At 45.7% G+C, this 20,569-nt stretch overlaps 2 protein-coding genes across 5 annotated transcripts in view; both read left to right on the top strand.

Annotated features, from left to right (window-relative positions):
- The window catches only part of LOC109864606 (protein bicaudal D homolog 1-like), a 37,120-nt gene extending 27,593 nt beyond the window's left edge, over nt 1-9,527 (top strand). Inside the window, exons 5-10 of one of the 4 annotated variants that reach the window (XM_031797349.1) lie at nt 641-1,654; nt 1,906-2,100; nt 2,427-2,578; nt 2,836-3,046; nt 7,049-7,124; nt 7,568-9,527. In XM_031797349.1, coding sequence (XP_031653209.1) covers nt 641-1,654; nt 1,906-2,100; nt 2,427-2,578; nt 2,836-3,046; nt 7,049-7,096 — 1,620 coding nt within the window. In that variant the 3' untranslated portion in view covers nt 7,097-7,124; nt 7,568-9,527. Of the gene's footprint in view, nt 1-640; nt 1,655-1,905; nt 2,101-2,426; nt 2,579-2,835 lie in introns of all 4 variants that reach the window. The other 3 variants (XM_031797350.1, XR_004204184.1, XM_031797348.1) reach the window with 3 other exon arrangements.
- Nucleotides 9,528-9,632: 105 nt separating this feature from the next.
- On the top strand, nt 9,633-20,402 carry LOC109864302 (FYVE, RhoGEF and PH domain-containing protein 4-like). The gene is made up of 12 exons (XM_031797351.1): nt 9,633-9,972; nt 14,028-14,884; nt 14,993-15,138; nt 15,368-15,524; nt 16,384-16,522; nt 17,108-17,166; nt 17,376-17,516; nt 18,039-18,223; nt 18,329-18,359; nt 18,463-18,534; nt 18,813-18,938; nt 19,106-20,402. Exons 2-12 carry the CDS (start codon nt 14,357-14,359, stop codon nt 19,325-19,327), a joined length of 1,806 nt encoding a protein of 601 aa, XP_031653211.1. The 5' UTR covers nt 9,633-9,972; nt 14,028-14,356; the 3' UTR covers nt 19,328-20,402.
- Nucleotides 20,403-20,569: the final 167 nt, after the last annotated feature.

Raw genomic sequence — 20,569 nt, 5'->3', positions numbered from 1 at the left:
GATGTTGGTATGCAAGTGACCAAGCTGGTCCATGCAGGTCTACGATGGTCTAGCTGGTCAAGCTGGCCTGACCATGCCCATCAGTATTACACTTCCCAGCATGCTCTATTGCAGTAGATTTTTTTATTGTTTGTTTCAATATCTCTTTTGTTTGTTGGGTTTTTGCATCTGTTAGTTGGACTTATTGCACCCATTACTGAAATGGCTGTTCCAGTTCTGAATACATGTTGTGTGTGAAGAAAAGTTAAAATTATTGGATATCCCCACACTGGCTGGATTCCAATAGGAATTAAGCATCACTTTGAAAGCCAGCATGTTGGGACTTGATGCTGGTTTTGCTGGTGACCCAGCTTATGCAGGTCACCGTGTCCAAAACACAGTGACGGTTGGTCACCTGCAAAAACAATACAAAGGCACCAAAAAATTAGAGTGAAGGCTGGTCCCCAGCAAAACCAACACCTATGCTTGTCTGTGCTGTTTATTTTCATCAGGGGGGTTGCCTGAGGGATGAGGTGGATGGTGCTGAGTGTGCAGGGAAATTCTGCAGCTTATTTAAGGTTATGGGGCTGGGGATGATAAAGAAAGCTACTAGTTTAACAATAGGCTGAAAATCGCTGTGTGTGTGTGTGCGTGTCCATAGGTGGAGCGAGAGAAAACAGCGCTGTTGATCAGCCTGCAAGAGTGTCAGACGCAGCTGCAGCATACACAGGGTGCCCTGAACGAGCAGCACGAAAGGGCCCAACGCCTCAGCGAGAGAGTCACCGCCCTCAGGCGCCTGCACCAGGAGGCCCAGCTCGCCCAGGAGACACACCTCAACCGAGAGGCCCTGATGGAGCAAGGAGAAGAGGAAGAGGAGGAGAAAGAGAAGGGATTAATACACAGCAGGGGCCAGGCATTCTGCCACCAGACCCCGGGTCTGGAGATCCTCCAGTGTAAATACAGGGTGGCTGTAACCGAGGTGGTCGAGCTAAAGGCTGAGCTGAAGTCTCTGAGAGAGAGGTACAACCAGTCTGTGGAGGGCGGAGTGGAGGAGAGGACCCGCGGAGAGGCCCAGCACAGATCACTGGAGCAGCAGGTGGGGAGGCTGGAGAGGAGCTGCCGGGAAGGTAGGGACAAGGTAGGGGGCCTGGAGACGGAGCTGAGAACAGCCAAGAACATGGCCAGCGAGAGCCAGGGGGCACTCAATGCAGCACAGGACGAACTGGTCACCTTCAGCGAGGAGCTGGCTCAACTTTACCACCACGTCTGCCTCTGTAACAACGAGACGCCCAACCGGGTGATGCTAGACTACTACAGACACGGCAGAGGACTAAGGGGTATCAGTGCCTCGCTCAAGGGTGACGACACCCGCGTTCTACTCACGCCCCGCCTCGCCCGGCGGCTCGCAGCCGTTGCCGCAGCAACCTCATCGTCCACGGCGGAGTCTCGTAGCCCCTCGGATTCTCCATCCAAAGAGCGGTTGTCAGGAGAGGGAGGCCGGGACGGGGGGAGGGACAGGGACAGTCCTGTACCCCGCACCCCTCCTACGGGCTCCCCCAGCATCAGTGCCTCTTCCTCATCTTCATCATCATCATCGCCTGCGGTAGAGCCAGCTGGAGACCTGCGTAGGGAACCCATGAACATCTATAACCTCAACGCCATCATCAGAGAGCAGGTGAATCATTTGAATAAACATGTCAAACTAAGCATTTGCCATACTTAAACACCAATATAATTTCACACGCATATATCATTACATCTTTGTTTTCATTAGCAGTTGAAACCGGAATCAGTTTATCACAGTTTGTGTGCCGGGTGTCACCTTTAGCCTTTGAAATGGTCCTCATGAAGCAGACACAGATTTGAGTGTATATGACAACATCAGCTAATGTTTGCTAACAACCTCCCTTGATGAACATGCTGCAGGTGAGGCACCTCCAGAGGGCAGTGGACCGGTCACTCCAGCTGTCCAGACAGAGGGCTGCAGCCAGGGAACTGGCCCCACTGTTTGACAAGGACAAAGAGGCCTGTATGGAGGAGATACTGAAGCTCAAGTCCCTGCTCAGCACCAAGAGAGAACAGATAGCTACCCTCAGACTGGTGCTCAAAGCGAACAAACAGGTCAGACATGGACAGGGTGTCCACAATATGGATACCTATGGATGGTCATACGCTGTCTAATACTGCCTTGCAAGAATCTACTTTGAGGCTCGTCACGAGAAATCTCCGAAAGCTGTAGATGGTTCTCACACCAAGCTAGCAGGCTACAGTAGCCATGAGGATATATAGAGTATATAGAGGCTGCCGTCACAGTCACACTAATGTCCTCACTTAGAAAACAATTGAAAATTCAAACTCCCTTGGGGGTAACAATGTATTCAGACTTCAATGGGACTTTCTGTTTAAATAAAGGTGAAAGAAATGTCCCTGTTCCCTTGTTCTTGCAGACTGCAGAGAATGCCCTGGCCAACCTGAAGAGTAAGTATGAGAATGAGAAGCACATGGTGACAGACACCATGATGAAGCTGAGGAACGAACTGAAGGCCCTGAAGGAGGATGCTGCCACCTTCTCATCGCTCAGAGCCATGTTCGCTACCAGGTGACTATTTCCCTCCTCGCTCTATCCCTTCATCTCTCTTTCTTCTATTGACTTCTTGTTGTTCACTACCAGGAGAGAGACAAAGGACTAGTTCTACATCCTACCCTTACTATATCTCCTCCGCTCTCTCCATTCTTCTCTCTCTTCTCTACTTCTTCTTATCATGTTATTTTTTCTGAACCCATCTCCACCTACGCTGTGTAACCAAAACGTTTGTTCTTTGCAAGCACCCAACCCCTCTCCTTGAAACTTCTCAGGTGTGACGAGTATGTGACTCAGCTGGATGAGATGCAGAGGCAGCTGGCTGCGGCGGAGGACGAGAAGAAGACGCTCAACTCCCTCCTGCGGATGGCCATCCAGCAGAAACTTGCCCTGACCCAGCGTCTGGAGGACCTAGCCTTCGACCAGGAGCAGTCGCACTGCACCCGCAGCGGCAAGGTGGCCCGCATGAAGAGAAGCACCCCCAAAGTAAGTCCTGGTCCTCCCTCCAGCCCCACCACCGGCACTGGCACCCCTTTAAGCCTGACCTCTGCTACTACAGATGCCACAGCCCTAGCTCTGAGCTCCCCTACGACACATCATAGACACCCCCTCAGCCCCTCCTCCACGGCCCCCTCAGGCCCCACAATACCAGGCAGTCCCCCCTCCCTGGAGGCACCCTCCTCCTCCTGGACCCCCCCATCCACCCCCCACAGGCAGGCTCACTCCCAGTGGGCACTGGGTGTCCGGACGTTAGAGGTCGACTCCCATAGTTTTAGTTTAGAACGTGGCAGTACTGGGCTCTCCAGGCATTACTCCTCAGACACACGGCCGTCTCCTGGCAGGGGTGCTCAGCCTGGCTCGGCCCCCTCCTCCCCCTACCGTTCTCCCATTCTGGGGTCTCGCCGGTTGACATGGAGCTCCCCTCGAACTCGCCCCCTTAGCAACCTGACGCGTACCTCAGCCCTTTACACCCCTACTAGTTCCTATACCCCTTCTAGTTCCTACACCCCTTCCTCCCCTTATACCCCCTCCAGTTCCTATACCCCTTCATCTGCTCATTACTCTCCTTCATCATATATCCCATCCTCTTCATACACCCCCCACACTTCATATAGCCACACCAGCAGCTACAGTCCACTATACCCTAGGTACTACGGTTCCCATCGGCCCCCTCACTGACACTAAACTACAGTTCCCATAAACCTCCTCACTGACAACACTACAAATCCAATGAGTCTCCTCTCTAAACAGAACTACAGATTCCATTGGCCCCTTCCCAGACACTAAACTACAATTCCCATCAACCTCACTGACACTACTACAAATCCCATCCGCCTCTTTAATGACGCTAAATTACATTTCCCATCAGCCCCTGGGGGAGTGGGTGGGGCTCACAGAGAGGAGGACAGACTGGTTTTCTGTTTCTTGTGCCTAAGCCTCTGGTGTCGATGCAGCATCTGGATGAGGCTCTGTATCGGCGTGAATGTTCAGACTGAATTTCCTCAGGGATTTAACACAACATGGAGCACAAGTGGCCCTGCCTTCCTCTTATTCACAGACTGTTGATCGGTCTAAACTACAGGAGAGACAGAACACTTTTCAGACTATACATCAGTAGTTTTGGTCTTGCCCTTTAAATCAAATCACCATCCACACAAGCAAGTGAATATGAGTGCAGGACCTTACCGCTGTTTGGAAAGACAGATGAGAAGGACATTTAAAGGAATTTGTTCAAATGTTGGACTGAGGTCTCCACAGATCAACCACTTGACAGTGTTATTCTCTCTCTGTTTTTAATGAAAATCACACAGATACTGTAACCAAATGTCATTCAAAGCAAGTACTGGATAAGACAGGTCAATGATTATGGATTGTTTGCTATTTTTAATTGTTCAGTTATTACTCACAGCTCTGTAACACTGTCCTCACAATGTTATTGCAATCATCCTCACATCTGCTCTGTAAACCTGGCACATATTTAGAGTCTAGCACCACCCAATGGCAGTTTGTAATATCACTATATATATTCAGGACTTAGACTGAAGACTTCCGTCAAGGTTCAATATCATATTAAACCTGTAACATAAATGACCTGGAATCAGCACACCATGATGGTTTGAATGATAGCATTATGAGACAGAGCGAGATGGGTGATTCTGGGTTTCATATCAGTAGGCGAGACAGACAGTAAGCTGTGGCTACGTAGCACCCCTAGTGCCTCGGAGGGTAACTCCAGAGGAACACATAGATGGATGAATGTAATTAATAGATAGAAAACTCAGGAAGCTGACACACACACTTTTCAACTGGGGTTCGACAAGGACGTATTGTTAACCAGAATTATCATTACACTGTTATAGAAATATAGACAAATTTGAATGACATTTAGGCTATGGGTTAGTTAGTGTAGAGCTACTGTATGATGCATAGATGGGATTCCACAGTTTCTGCACACACGATAGTGTGTCACCTGTGTATGTGTGTGCCTTAACAACTACAGCACCTGATCAGTGCAACGACAATGACTGATCAGACATCATTTCTATCAGCTCACTGCTTTTCTTTAACAACCCTTCTTTTCATGCCAACAACAACAGTTTTCACATGTTTTTTTGGGCCCTATCCAATAGGTTAGAATGGACAATAACAAAGCCTTGCCAAATTATCAGCGTAAGTGTCTCTAAACAGTGCTCTTGATGAGGGATACACTGCTACTGGGTGTTGGCCAGTGAGTAGGCTTTGCCAACTTTGGCCCAATCCATGCACAGTTTGGTTTTGACGGGAAGAACTAAGGGGACGTGGCTGACGCGCAAACCAATATTTCATTTTTGAATTGGTTAAAACTAGGTTAAGGTTATGAGTTTGGTTAAGGTAAGGGTCAGTTATAGATTTTGGCTAGTTGTGCTGTCAATGGGATGCTGGTCAGAAAAGTCTCCTTCGTCTCTCCCTGTTTTGACTCCCCTCTCTAGTATTGGCCCAGTCCAGTCTCCCCCTCCGCCACCAGTCCCAAGTTTGGAGCCCAGAGTACCACAACAACTCTGTGTCTATTCTCTAACAATCCCAGTCTCCATTGGTTCAAGTGATCTACATGTTGTTATAACAGGCAATATGGAGCAACAAAAAAAAACGCATTTGACAGGACTCCTCTTAGCTACTTTGTTGACAACGTTTGGTGAACATTTACATTTGTTCCATAACAGAAATACTGACTGTTCTTGCACTCATTTGTTGGGCTGATTGAATGTTTTTTTTCTTCCAATAGTAAGCCAATGGTGACTGTACAGAAACACAATGAACACTGTAGATTTGGCGTGGGAACCACCTCAGTGACCTTCATGTTTCTATACATGGAGTTAGTATTACTCTGTTTCATTCATTACCCTTCATCACGTTGGCACCATCTACCTGCCTTGGCACAACACTGTACACCTGTTACTTTGAGCAGAACACCTTTGTAGTTGTAGTATAGTGTGTGTTACAATATGGAACATTTCCATTGTAGGGTAAATTAGCTGGATATAGATCTTTTCTGCAACAAGGGAATGAAAAGTGAAGGATTGTCAAAGATCAAATAGATGCTAGGGGTCGCTGTCTTCGCTTCTCAAGAAAGGAAACCAGTGTGACCTCCTCTCTGTGAAACCCTCCTCGTTCCGCCCAACTCGCACTCTCCAATACACACACACACACACACACCAAACTCATTCCAATTTTCGGTCCCGCTACATCAAAGTTCATGCAAGAGGCTCTTAATCCTGTCAAATGCGTTGTTCCCCTTTCAGATGTATTTGTGTCCCACCAGATCTATTGGCCTGTGATTTCTCCCTCTATGTGAATACAGTGAATGCCATTTTCCTCCTCTGCTCTGTTTCAGGAGTCTTTCATAATGTGAAACATTGCCAATCCCTGTGCTAACGCCATATCCATTTTCAGGCAGACTGTTAATAGTTACCATTCATTGTCAGCCAGTTAGCTTTTGAGCACTTTCTATGCATGTGTATATAACACAGAGTATTGGAAAGCTGTATCCTGTGTACAGTGCTATGTTCATACTCTTCGTATATATACTGTAAATATCATGTATAAATCACCCGTATTTTGTGTGTCGTCGTCTTTTCTGTTTTGAGTGGCCTTGAACATCTCTCTCATGTGTTCTCCTCTCATGGGTTAGGGAGGAATGCTTTACACAGCCTGCTCAGTTATTGCACAAGCACACGGGTTCATCATAGCATACTGTAAGCGTACATTCCGTGGAACAGACAATATCAAATACATGAGTTTTTTGGCATTTGAGAATATTTAAGAATTGGAACATTCTTGCAGAACTGTTGAATGTGCTTCTTGAAAATGCTGATATTGGGGTGATTTTCTTTGGTAAGTAGTCTGTATTTTTCCCTTCCTGGATATGATCATCTGTGATGTCCCCTACTCCCCATTCCTGTCACCTCTCTCCAGTACTGTCTCTCCATCTAATCTGTCAGTCTCTCATAGATCGTCAGGAGTCTGCTGCCACAGTGCCGCCAGTCTCCTCACAGCTAAGGTGGGAGAAGGCCTCCCAAGCCAGCAGGTAAACAAATTAGACCAGTACAGGCTAAAACTAGCCTGAATCCCAGTCTGTTTGTGCTATCATGCTAACTCCTCACTCATTATCATGCCACAAAGAAACAATGAGTTGGCAAGAGCACAAACAGATCTAGGACCAGGCTAAAACTTTACATGGGACTGAAACGTTGCATGTGTTTACAGTTTAAGTACATTTCCCCATGTAATTTTGCTTGTACAGTATAGCCAGGGTACAGCATCAGGAATTCCCCCCCGTGTGTTTTGTGTGTGAGTTTTTTTATGCCTTGACCTAACATGAACTACCATTGTAAATTACCACTGATACCTCCTTTTGTCTGTGAGTAATCGAGGTGATGTCTGAGATCTTTGTCAGGTACCGTGTATCTCCTGTTATCTCCTCTCCTCTTCCTCTTGTCTTCTGGTTGTCTCTGGTCATGCTCCTCCCAGACGTAGCATTGTGTCAGTTATCCAGGAGCACCGAGCTCACTGCCCGCTGAGCAGCTACCGCAGCGGCCCCCCACGAGTGCCTCTCCTTTGGCTCGCCCAGCCGCCTTGTCCCCCTGGTCCTCTATAACCCTGGAACTACTACACCCTGACCTCCAACCACATCACAGCACTCTGCAGGGCAGAGCCAGAGCAGTGCCTCTCGCTGTGGAAGAGAAGGACGACGCTCACAAAGACTTTTAAGAGACTGTCTGACTGAGGATTTGTGGGAGAAAAGAGCGACATGCCGCCATCTTTGCTACCAAGCTAGCTATTAGTCATTGTTCATCATGTCTTTGTCTATGGTGTTTTGGGGGTTGTTGAAACATACTTTTATGTTACGACCAGTGATGATTATTTTGTTTGGGTTCAAGAGGTGGACAACTGTTGGGTTTTGCTGAATGTAGCTGTACAATCATTAACGGTACCATACAGTTTGTCGCGAACGCCAAGGTGGCAGTGGACAAAGCCATAACTGTGTATTTGAAATGCATGTAAAAAAGAAAAGAAAGAAGTATTAGCTTTCACAAACACAGATTGTTTAAGTCATTTTCATCGATTGTCCCCACCCCTCACCAAGATCGTAGTTTTTTATATTCTATGGAATTGCTTTCAAACGCACTTTGCTCACGCACCCTACGTTATATGAATATGTTTCTATTGCACTTTTAATGTGTTTTACAGGATAAGAGATTTACAAACATTGTAAAGGCTGACAGTGTTTGTACCATCATCGTCCTTCCTTGCTTCTACAGTATCTATGTTGAAGCATCATCTACGTCCCAAATGACACCACATTCGCCAAAGTAGTGCACTACATAGGGCATAGGGTGCCATTCGGGACGTACTTTTCGTCTCTCTCTCTGAAGGCCTCAATCAACCTGAATGTCAAGCACAAACTGACCAATGCATTCCAATACTAGTTGTGATCGACTGTTTACCCCCACTGGGTTAAATAATGATGTTGAAAGTAGATCTCTATCCAAGATTGCCTTTTGTTTTCTACATCCTGTGTATGGAAGTAACCATGCTGGATTGGCGTGTAGATAGCTTTCGCTATAGAATAGTAGTACTAGTAGCACTGTAGTTGTAGTAATAGTAGAGGTAGTTGGCAGTTTATGCTGTACTGTATTCAACCATGATGCTATGTATCCTAACCTAGAAATACCAATTTGGAGCTTTTCTCAAACCACCACCCAGCAACTTTTAACCATCTATATCAAACGTCCACTCAGTCACAGCTCATAAGCGTGGCAAAATGGGATGAATTCACACACCTCAGCCTGGCTTTAGACAGAAGATTCTGTTTCTAAAGGATCTCTGACCAGAACTGTGGTTGCTAAGTGCAGTTGGGTTTCAAAAACATTGGGTTTTGACATGCTTTTGTGTTATTCTGGTGAATGCTGTCTGCTCCATTCCTTACTAGGCTTCTCAGACATCACGTGAAGTAGATGAAGGAGAAGGAAGGGGTTTTGTGTAACCAGCCGGAGACTGTATTAACCCACAGAGCTAAAAACCCAACGCATTCGTTTGGGAGAGCAAACTTGCTTTTGGAGCCCAATGGCTTTAAACTTATCAGATGGTTCAAATACCATTGAAGGTATACATAGGCCAACTGGAAATACAGTAAGCTATGAAGAAAATGATTCATGTTACTAGCTACCTTTTTCTGGACCTGGAGTGTATAAGTACTCAGGGCACAAAGATGAAACTCTGAATGTGTGTCCCATAATAAAGATGAACGGACTGGCTTGCACAATTTCAACACTACTCGACAACTCAATAAAAACCATTAGACATTCAGACAGCAATATATAAATGTATGGTATCTTTCAAATCATTTTTATTGCATATTTAACCATGTAAAGGCTACATTTCAAAACACAATAAATCCCCCCCTAATCTTATAGGGGACTGCTAAACACTTTCGCATATTTATTTTGAAACATTACCATCAACACCTTTAGGAAAATGGCATTCGAGTTTCGGCCACCAAAGGCTCACAGGGGGCGCAGGGTTTATTGCTGCCATTGTTAAGATCTATCGGATTCGACATCACTGATGTAGATTCATAGCATGTGGAAATTTGTATTGGACTTTTGGAATTTGGTACGCCTATTTACGTTTCTGTTGGAGGAGCAGCTCGGTAATTAACGTTACCTGAGTAAATCCTAACGGCGCCTCGAATCCGATCTCTATTCACGATCAGGTGAACAATACGTTGTATAAAGGTTATTACAAATCATATTACCATGTTTGACGGTGACCTGATGAAGAGGGGGAGTGTGAAGACCACTCATCGTGAGAAGGAGGAGTTTAGGCGGACGGCGGTGAGGAGAAAGGGAAGGGAATACCGCAGGACACAGAAGGTCAGCCGTCTCCAACTGCAGTTGTCTTTTGGAAACGTTGAGTGAGTGCGTCAGCGCAAATAGAACTCACTGGACACATTTCAAATGTATCCTACTATAGCCTAGGTTGTCTGTGTGGTTTTTGCATCTCTTGTTATGATGGATTTAACTCGTTTTGAGCAGATTAGTGGAGATGGATATTCAGTAGCTCCTGATCTGAAGTCATATGTTTAGGAAACGGTGAAGAAGATGCCCACAGCCAACTCATCTTTAGATAGAAAGTCTGACCGGAGAGAGGCAAACACTGGTGTGGTGTGTTGACATGAACGAGTTGTGCATGTCATTGGGGAGCACAATATAATGCTGTCGGGAACTGACTGGTCTGGTCAACCCTGTACAGTTGTGGCAGAACACCAGCCATTCAGTGACGGCCCTAGTGCCTCCTAGTTAGTCCCTAGTTGATGGCTTTCTGTCATGGCCACAATGGAGACACTATTAGCGCCTATTCTCTAATTGTAAACTAACTCAGGCAATGTATTATTAGTGGTTGAGTTACCCTACACTTTTTGTTTTTAGGGTGGCTAGCACAAGTGCATTGAAACTAGCCCATGTTATTTTTTTACTGAAGTGGGTGAACTCAGCCATGTCTAAGGCAGAAGAGGAACATGTTGGTAATTTCACTAGTTATGTTAATCTACCACTGGCATGCCCTGGTGGGTGTGTATCCTGACACAACACTAGTTATGTTAATCTACCACTGGCATGCCCTGGTGGGTGTGTATCCTGACACAACACTAGTTATGTTAATCTACCACTGGCATGCCCTGGTGGGTGTGTATCCTGACACAACACTAGTTATGTTAATCTACCACTGGCATGCCCTGATGGGTGTGTATCCTGACACAACACTAGTTATGTTAATCTACCACTGGCATGCCCTGGTGGGTGTGTATCCTGACACAACACTAGTTATGTTAATCTACCACTGGCATGCCCTGGCGGGTGTGTATCCTGACACAACACTAGTTAAGATAATCTACCACTGGCATGCCCTGGTGGGTGTGTATCCTGACACAACACTAGTTATGTTAATCTACCACTGGCATGCCCTGGTGGGTGTGTATCCTGACACAACACTAGTTATGTTAAAATACCACTGGCATGCCCTGATGGGTGTGTATCCTGACAGAACACTAGTTATGTTAATCTACCACTGGCATGCCCTGGTGGGTGTGTATCCTGACACAACACTGGTTATGTTAATCTACCACTGGCATGCCATGATGGGTGTGTATCCTGACACAACACTAGTTATGTTAATCTACCACTGGCATGCCATGATGGGTGTGTATCCTGACACAACACTAGTTATGTTAATCTACCACTGGCATGCCATGATGGGTGTGTATCCTGACACAACACTAGTTATGTTAATCTACCACTGGCATGCCATGATGGGTGTGTATCCTGACACAACACTGGTTATGTTTGTAAACAACGTTCTCTGGGTGTTGTGTGTTTGTCTGTGCAAATTAGCAGCAGCAGGGCTCAGCTCTTCGGGTTTACTGAAGTTGAGCTAAACTGAAATCTCCTTCTTTCCCCTGCACAAAATGACTGGAGGTTGCCTGTGGCTCTCTAGATTTAGTCTACATAGTGCTGAAGCCATAACAGAGAGTGTCTGGGATGTCTGCCAAGGCATTGACTAAGTACAGCTGACTGGTATAATATGTTACTGTGATTTACTGTCCCTTACATGCTAATGTACTGGTTTATTGTTTGTGAAGATGTAGTGGAGGTGGCAGTATTTCTCACCATGTTTCCTCACTGGACAATAGCCTCATGTTAATGTTATTGCCCCCAGTAATAATCTGGAGACAGTAGGTCCTAGGTCAAAAATCTACCTAGGTAAGATGTTAACCAAATACTCTTGAGTTATTGATGGAACTGTTTTGTCACCTGATTTCACTCAGGAAGCTCTGCCCCTTACACATCCTCTGACAAGACAGTCACACACTGACCATTCTGACAGACTGACCACTCAGTCAAAAAGGGACACTCGCTGATAAGCAATGAGTGGGTTTGGGTGTGTATGAGTCTTAGAGACTGATGCAGGACTCAATTCAAGAACAGCAGTGGTGTGTGTGTGAGCGAAGCGCTCCTCTGTCCTATGGAATGGTGTATGTGAGAAGCGAGGAGACATTTGTCAGATCTGCCAATACTGAAGGGTCAGCGTTATTAGGCTAAACTCGTGTTGGCAGTTGGCTCTTTCCATCTAATTTTTACCTAGCCCGGGTAGCAGTCTGTCTGACTTATCATGCCACTCCTTATCATGGTAAACAGCATGACTGAGTACATGGACTGGAATGTTAGCCTGAAATCCAGAACCTGTTTTGCTAACTTTTGCCCACTTCAAAACAACACGGTCACTTTTGTCGTCCTCTCCTCCTCAGTAGACACCGACTACAGTCTGTTGGTTAAAACATGTAGCCGATTATCTTTCCAGTGACGTAAGAAAGAAATGGAAACTAGAAATGGTTAACACGTTGAGAGAAGTGAGAATGAAAAGCAGTCTGGGGACTGGGAGAAACACCATCTCAGCGACGCGTGGGGAATTTAGCTGTTTCACTTTGATTCCTGGCATTGTTAATAATATCGCTAAGCTTGGCATCATTTTGTCCAGGAATGCAGTTGTTAGTATTTCATTTCTCCTGACATCATTGGGAAAACTCCCGAAAGCATTGGAAACTCGTAGAATAAGCGAGCTAACGACTTCAGTTAAAGAACAATGTCCTCTTTATCATAATAAAAAATGAGGCCACTTCATTTACAAAGGAATTCAGAGGCACCACATTTGGAGTAAAGAACGGTCTAGTAGTGCGCTACACCCATTATGAATTCTGTAACAAGGTGACAGACCATTCTCCTGCTTTTTATTTTTTTTACTGTTTATTCAGTTTTACAGACAATTCACTCATTAGTCAACCCAATTTAAACAATATAATTAACCAAAAAGAAAAGGGGAGGGGAAAAAACTGTCACCTTTTAAAGATACCGTACTTTACACAAGGTACAACGGTTGAAGGGGCAATCTACATTTCAAACAACAAAGCAGCCACCCCGCTAATGTTTCTGTGAACAGCTAAAGAATAGGGGTGGAGAAATGCAACCACTCTCACATTCATAGACCCCAGCTATGGATGCAAAGACTGAGCATCCAGTAGACCAAAACTATAGTTTTAACCATTTGAGGCTATAGTGTTTTGTTTACAAGTACATTGTTCACAAACAACGGGGCAAAACACGCTTACATTTTGCGTTCCGCAAAACGGTTGAACCAAGCTCATGAGTCATCTGCAAGTTACATTATTCAAGAATCAATGGGCACATTTCACCAATCTCAAAGTCCAGAAATGGATGTAGCAATCACAGATTGCCCCTCCAACCAATGTCACAGGGGTGTCGATTACAGATTGATTTTGTAAGTATGCCATCAGGATGGTGGGAGCATCATTACCTCATAGAGAGGAGGTCAATGGAAAGAGCCCTGTCAAGAAATCCCCACTCAAAGCACAGTACAGGGACTGAAAGGAGTGTGGTTTAACGTGCACTGCAAGATAAATGTAGCCTGGTCCTATATCTGTTTGTGCTGTTTTGCCAACTTCTATGGTCATTGTCATGCCAATAGGAGTTGGCAAGACAGCACAAATATAAACGCAACATGCAACAATTTCAAAGATTTTGCTGAGTTACAGTTCACTTAAAGTAATCAGTCAAATGAAATCAATAAATTAGGCCCTAAACTATGGATTTCACATGACTGGGCAGGGGTTCAGGATTGGCTGGACCTGGGAGGGCACAGGCCCACCCACTGGGGAGCCAGACCCAGCCAATCAGAATGAGTTTTTTTCTCTCACTGAAATACTCCTCAGCTTTTTGGAGCATTTCTGGGATTTGTTTTATTTCAGCTCATGAAATATGGGAGTAACACTTTACATGTTGCATTTTTATTTTTGTTCTGGAACCAGGCTAGGATAGATCCCTTACTCAGCTTCTCCCTCCTCCCTCCTTGTCTGCAGTGTCTCCTCAACCTGCCCATCTCCAGAGCCCTGGGAAGAGCCCAGTCCAGGGGCCAGGAGGAGCTCTACTCACAGGGAAGGGATCAGGACCCCAAGGGAGGGGTCTAGCAGTCCACAGCCCAGGAAAGTGTCCTGGGACCAGGCCTAGCCATAGACTGGTGAAGGGGGTACCACCAGGGACCCAGAGCCCAAGAAAGGGACTAGGAATCCACAGCCCAGGAAAGAGCTCCATACAGGGGGGACTAGGATCTCAGTCCCCAGGGAAGGGAGCGGGATCCAGGCTGAACCAGCTGAGAAGCCCTGGAGCCAGGATAAAGAGACATAGACTGATGGCAGGATCACCCTGCAGCCTGCCTGACCTCATTCACCTTGAGGAAAACCAGTCTGTGCTCAGATCCGCTAACAGCAGCCCAACACATACCACCACTTCTATAAGCCTGGACCAGCCTAGAGACCCAGGCAGTGGGTCTACCGACAGCTCACACACAGGACTGAATGCTCACAGTCCAGACAGGGCAGAAGTAGTGGCCTGTAGGGAGGGCAGAGCGAGGGAAATCTCTCCCATAAATATGTTCGGTTTGGACCTGATGTGGGACGCTGTACTGGTCAACGGCCATGTAGGAGACAGAGGGAAGGTGGATACAGGGCTCAACGTGGAACTGTCCCCCTCTCACAGAGCTGCGACTGGGACGGAGGAGGCCATGCTTCAGGAGAGCTCTACAGAAGAGAAGAAGATGAAGAGAGGGAGTGAGGAGGTGAGGTTGCAGGACTCCACTGAACAGAAGCTGTATAAGATTGCCAACGAGCTTCTACTCACAGAGAGGGCCTATGTTGCTCGCCTTCACCTGCTAGACCAGGTCAGTGTGTCACTGTCAACTTCACTGTTCCTGTTCATCCACTGTAGTTATCACCACATGACTTGACAGTATGTATTAATTAGCAGTGTTTTAACACTGTGTGTGCAGGTGTTCTGTGCTCGGCTGACTCAGGAGGCCGGTAAAGGCTTGTTCCCTGTAGATGTGGTGAGGACCATCTTCTCCAACATCTCCTCTATCCACACCTTCCACAGCCAGTTCCTACTGCCAGACCTGGAGACACACATGGGCCAATGGTGAGACAACCCGAATAGATGATGCAATTGAAGTCCTTATCTATAATGGGACTGAAGGACATGATTGGAACCTTTTTATTCAATTAAAAATATGGTTATATTTTATGTAATTCATCCGGCCTCACAAAGACCACAGTAGTTTTAACATTCCTACATTAAATCGCTAGCATATCTAAACTGATTAAATAATCATTTTTTGAACTTTGATCTCCGACCCTTGACCCCACAGGTCTGTGAGCCCTCGTCTGGGTGATGTCATGCAGCAGCATGCTCCCTTCCTCAGGATGTATGCTGAGTACGTGATGAGCTTCGACCACGCCATGGAGCTGCTTAGAGTCTGGACGGAGAGGTCCGCACCATTCAGGAACGTCATACAGGATATACAGGTAGGCCAGTATTTAACCAGGTAGGCCAGTTGAGAACAAGTTCTCATTTACAACTGCGACCTGGCCAAGATAAAGCAAAGCAGTGCGACACAAACAACACAGAGTTACACATGGGATAAACAAACATACAGTCAATAACACAATATAAAAATATATATACAGTGTGTGCAAATGTAAGATTAGGGAGGTATGGCAATAAATAGGCCATAGTGGCGAATTAATTACAAGTTAGTTGGGTGTACTATTTACAGGTGGGCTGTGTACAGGTGCAATGATCGGTAGGCTGCTCTGACAGCTGATGCTTAAAGTTAGAGAGGGAGATATGTCTCCAGCTTCAGTGATTTTTGATTCATTGGCAGCAAAGAACTGGAAGGAAAGGCGGCCAAATGAGGTGTTGGCTTTGGGGATGATCAGTGAAATATACCTGCTGGAGTGCGTGCTATGGGTGAGTGTTGCTATGGTGACCAGTGAGCTGAGATAAGGTGGAGCTTTACCTCGCAAAGACTTACAGATGGCCTGGAGCCAGTGGGTTTGACAACGAATAGGTAGCAAGGACCAGCCAACGAGAGCATACAGGTCGCAGTGATGGGTAGTATATGGGGCTTTGGTGACAAAACGGATGGCGCTGTGATAGACTGCATCCAATTTGCTGAGTAGAGTGTTGGAGGCTATTTTGTAAATGACAGCCGATGTCCACATATTCTAAGTCAGAACCGTCCACAGTAGTGATGAATATCTTATTCATTCTCTTAATCTGCATTTCACCATTCACCTAATGAAAATCAATAGGTGCTAACTTTCCAGTGGTGGAAACATTTAGTCAATCTTGCCCTGTTGTTGATTTTCTGTTATCTTCCAGAGTCGGGAGGTGTGTGGTAGTCTGACCCTGCAGCACCACATGTTGGAGCCGGTCCAGAGACTACCTCGTTATGAGATGCTGCTGAGAGACTACCTCAAGAGACTGCCTGATGACGACTCAGACCACAGCCATGCAGAGAGTGAGTTGACACCTGCCTTACTGTAGCTTAGACATAGTCCAACATACAGTAGATCCACAAAGGCTGGCCTCACTCTTACTGTAGCATAGACATGGTCCAACATGCAGTAGATCCACAAAGGCTGGCCTCACTCTTACTGTAGCATAGACATGGTCCAACATGCAGTAGATCCACAAAGGCCGGTCTCACTGTAGCATAGACATAGTCCAACATACAGTAGATCCACAAAGGCTGGCCTCACTCTTACTGTAGCATAGACGTAGTCCAACATACAGTAGATCCACAAAGGCCGGCCTCACTCTTACTGTAGCATAGACATGGTCCAACATACAGTAGATCCACAAAGGCTGGCCTCACTCTTACTGTAGCATAGACATAGTCCTACATACAGTAGATCCACAAAGGCTGGCCTCACTCTTACTGTAGCAGAGTTCAGGTAGTCCTCATTTACTAGCCAAGACTCACGCAGTGTCATCACTTTTGCTCAGACTTGTAGTAACTTTCACAGAAACCATAATAGATTAGGTTTTGTGGTTTTGTGGTTTTCTAAAAAAATAAGCTGTTGATCTCTTTGCCTGCCTTCAGAGTCTCTGCAGGTCATCTCCATGGCAGCAACACACTCCAACAGCGCCATCCGCCAATCAGTACGTGCAGAACTAATATGCTAATCCTCTACTTACTGCAGATAGCAATTGTCAGTACAGTATATCTAGAGACCATTTCTCTTTAGGCATAGAGGTTACTACTGTTAACCACTACCATCTGTACTTTGTAATTTTGCTATCGGTTTGGACAGAAGTTTGGGATCTGCTTTGTTGTCTAACATCCTCTGTTCTGCTGCGTTGTCCTCTAGGAGAACCTGAAGAAGCTGCTGGAGATCTACGAGATGTTGGGGGAGGAGGACGTGATGAACCCCTCCAATGAGTTCATCAGGGAGGGACGCGTCCTGATGCTGGCTGCCAGGAACTCTGCCATGGAGAGACACCTCTTCCTGGTTAGACCAGCTCACAATATTTTAACCTTTTAATTTACCAGGAAGTCCCATTGAGGTCAGACCGCCTCTTTCCCAATGGAGACCTTATGGAGTTTAGGAACACGCAACATTACATAATGTTGCTATGTATAGGGTAGAACAGACATGATTTTCTGCTATGTATAATGTGAACTGAAATCATCTCTATTTTGTCAGAATCTTGCACTTCACTGACTAGGAACCACTGAACATCCATCCATTTAACCCACACGTGTCAAACTCATTCCACGGAGGGCGGGGTTTCGCTCCACCCTTGTGCTTGATGAATTAAGGTCACTAATTAGTAAGCAACTCCCTCATCTGGTTGTCTAGGTCTTAATTGAAAGGAAAAAACAAAAACCTGCAGACACTCGGCCCTCTGTGGAATGAGATCGACACTCCTGCATTAACGGCTCATTCAGGAGACTCTTGTGGCTCATACTTAAAACCCTTATGTCTTTCTTGCCCCCCCCCCCCCCCCCCCCCCCCCCGCTGTCCATCCAGTTTAACAACATACTACTGTGCTGCACTCCTCGGTTCAGCCTGGGGGGGCAGCGGTTCACCGTGCGGACACGGATTGACTTGGAGGGCATGACGGTGCAGCGCACCACCAACGAACACCACCCCCACACCTTCCAGGTGTCTGGCAAGGAGATGACCCTGGAGAGGACTCTGGACCTACAGGCCAGGTGAGGGGAGGGGGGGGGGTGTCACAATAATATAACTCACCTGAAGGTCTTGGATGGATGTGTATATGTTTTGTATAAATGTTAACATGTGGCTTTGTTTTCCAGCTCTGAACAAGACAAAGAGGACTGGTTAAAGGTAACAGTGCTTTGTCATATTTTGAAACATGTTTAAATGACCAATGGCACATGATGAGTATATAGAGAGAGTACACATGGTCTGACGTGCCTTGTACTTTCAGGCTTTCCAGGACACTATTGATGTTTTCCGACAGAAGAATGAGACTTTTAAGTCTGCTTCTAAAGAAGTAGAGGTATCTGTAAGGATCCTTTATTTTTGTGCAAAACAGAGACTGATAGAATGTTTTCTTCCATTCTTTTGTGTGTGTTCCTCCATCTGTACGGTATGCTCCCTGACTTAATATAGAGGGATAAATCACTGGCAAATGGGTGTGGAGGGGAACTGATCATTTAGCAAAAGGGAAGGAGAAACAACTCATTTGAGATCCTCTTGCATGTACGGGTGGTAAAACAACATGGCGAGACTGAACTGATTTTGAGTGTTGGTCTTTGTTCCTGTGTGCGTGAACAGATGGAGGAGCTGGGTCGGCGTGCCCCTCGATGGATCAGGGACAATGAGGTGACCATGTGTATGAAGTGTAGCGAACCCTTCAACGCCCTCACCCGATGGAGACACCACTGCAGAGCCTGTGGCTGTGTGAGTTAACACACACGTACACACAACACACACTTCACATTCACTAAGGCTGGGGTGAGGTTATGATTAGTTGAAATGGCATTCACGTTCAGTGTTGTACTTCCGTTCTTTCTAACATAACCAGACCGATATGACCATGACTTCCTGTGTGTCCACCTGTCTGTCAGGTGGTGTGTTGGAGGTGTTCAGACAACAAAGTAACTCTGGAGTACGATGGCAACAAGGTGAACAAGGTGTGTCTAGACTGCCACTCCGCCCTGATCCTCCGGGCCAACAGAGGGGAGAGGGCATGGAGGGGGGGCATTCTAGAGGTTCCACACCTCACCTCCACATTTCCATCCCTGCCCTTTCCCCAGGATGTGAAGGTCTTGTCTAGGGTCCCCTTCTAAGGGACAGGTGATGAAAATGGGATGGTGGTTAAGGACATCGCCATGGTTGGCAAGGGGACGGTCATCAATGGCAACGAAAGTGTCACTGATAATGGTTACGGGAGTGTCGCCAATAGAAACGGGATAGCTGTCAATGACAGCGAGGCCTCTCGCTCAAACAGCCTCCGTGTTCAAACACAAGCTATCCCCCAGTCTCTGCACTTGTGTTCAGTGTTAAGGCCTTAATGAGATGCAGTGAGCTCCAAAAGTATATGGATAGTGACATATTTGAAATGATACAATGACTGAGGTTAAAGTGCAGACTATCTGCTTTAATTTAAGGGTATTTTCATCCATATCGGGTGACCTGTTTATAAATTACAGCACGTGTCGTACATAGTCCCCCCATGTTAGGGGACCCATGTATAAGGACACATTCACTTATATGGATATTAAAGTAATGCACAGTATTGGCTCCCATATTCCTAGCATGCAATGGTTACATCAAGCTTGTGACTCTACAATCTTGTTGGATGCATTTGCTGTTTGTTTTTCGTTGTGTTTCAGATTATTTTGTTCCAAATAGAAATGTATGGTAAATTAATATATTATGTAATTTTGGAGTCACTTGTATTGTAAATAATAATATATGTTTCTAAACACTTCTACATTAATGTGGATGCTACCATGATTCTGGAACTTTCTACTACTTTAATACACATAAGTGAGTTTTTTCCCAATACTTTTGTTCCCCTAAAATGGGGAGGACTATGTACAAAAGGTACTGCAATTTCTAAATGTTGGATGAAAATACCCTCAAATTAAAGCTGGCAGTCTGCACTTTAACCCCATAGTCATTGTATCATTTGAAATCCAAAGTGCTGGAATACAGAGCCAAAATAAACAAGCATGTCACTGTCCTAATACTTTTGGCCCTCTCTGTATACCGTAATGGGCTGGCAATGAGATGTATTTTGTGTAAAAACTCGAGAGAAGCAATGTGTTCTGCCTATCCCTATCTGAATAAGAAAATCAATGAACCTTATTTTTTGTATTTGAAATTATTTACCTTTTTGAATAAATAAAGTTGAACTTGTTTAAAAGTGAAGCAAGGTGTTCATTTGAACTAGAAAATTAAAGTTGGAAACTTATCAGCTAAGTTTCTTATGCTAGCAGTATGTGTTATTAAAGAGATTCTCCTATACTTTTGTATACTTTTTTCCACAGTAGTTCTGAAAGTAGCACTCACAACCCAACAATGGT

This window comes from Oncorhynchus kisutch, linkage group LG19 (assembly GCF_002021735.2).
Source record: "Oncorhynchus kisutch isolate 150728-3 linkage group LG19, Okis_V2, whole genome shotgun sequence".
In the NCBI taxonomy this organism is placed as follows: Eukaryota; Metazoa; Chordata; class Actinopteri; order Salmoniformes; family Salmonidae; genus Oncorhynchus; species Oncorhynchus kisutch.
This window is presented reverse-complemented; position numbering and strand designations above follow the sequence as displayed.

Excerpts from the sequence above, each read along its gene's own strand:
- LOC109864302 (XM_031797351.1), top strand. The coding sequence starts at position 14,357 with ATGGCAGGATCACCCTGCAGCCTGCCTGACCTCATTCACCTTGAGGAA. Across the intron at positions 15,525-16,383 it reads ACGTCATACAGGATATACAG|AGTCGGGAGGTGTGTGGTAG; the intron begins GTAGGCCAGTAT and ends GTTATCTTCCAG. Across the intron at positions 17,167-17,375 it reads ACAGCGCCATCCGCCAATCA|GAGAACCTGAAGAAGCTGCT; the intron begins GTACGTGCAGAA and ends GTTGTCCTCTAG.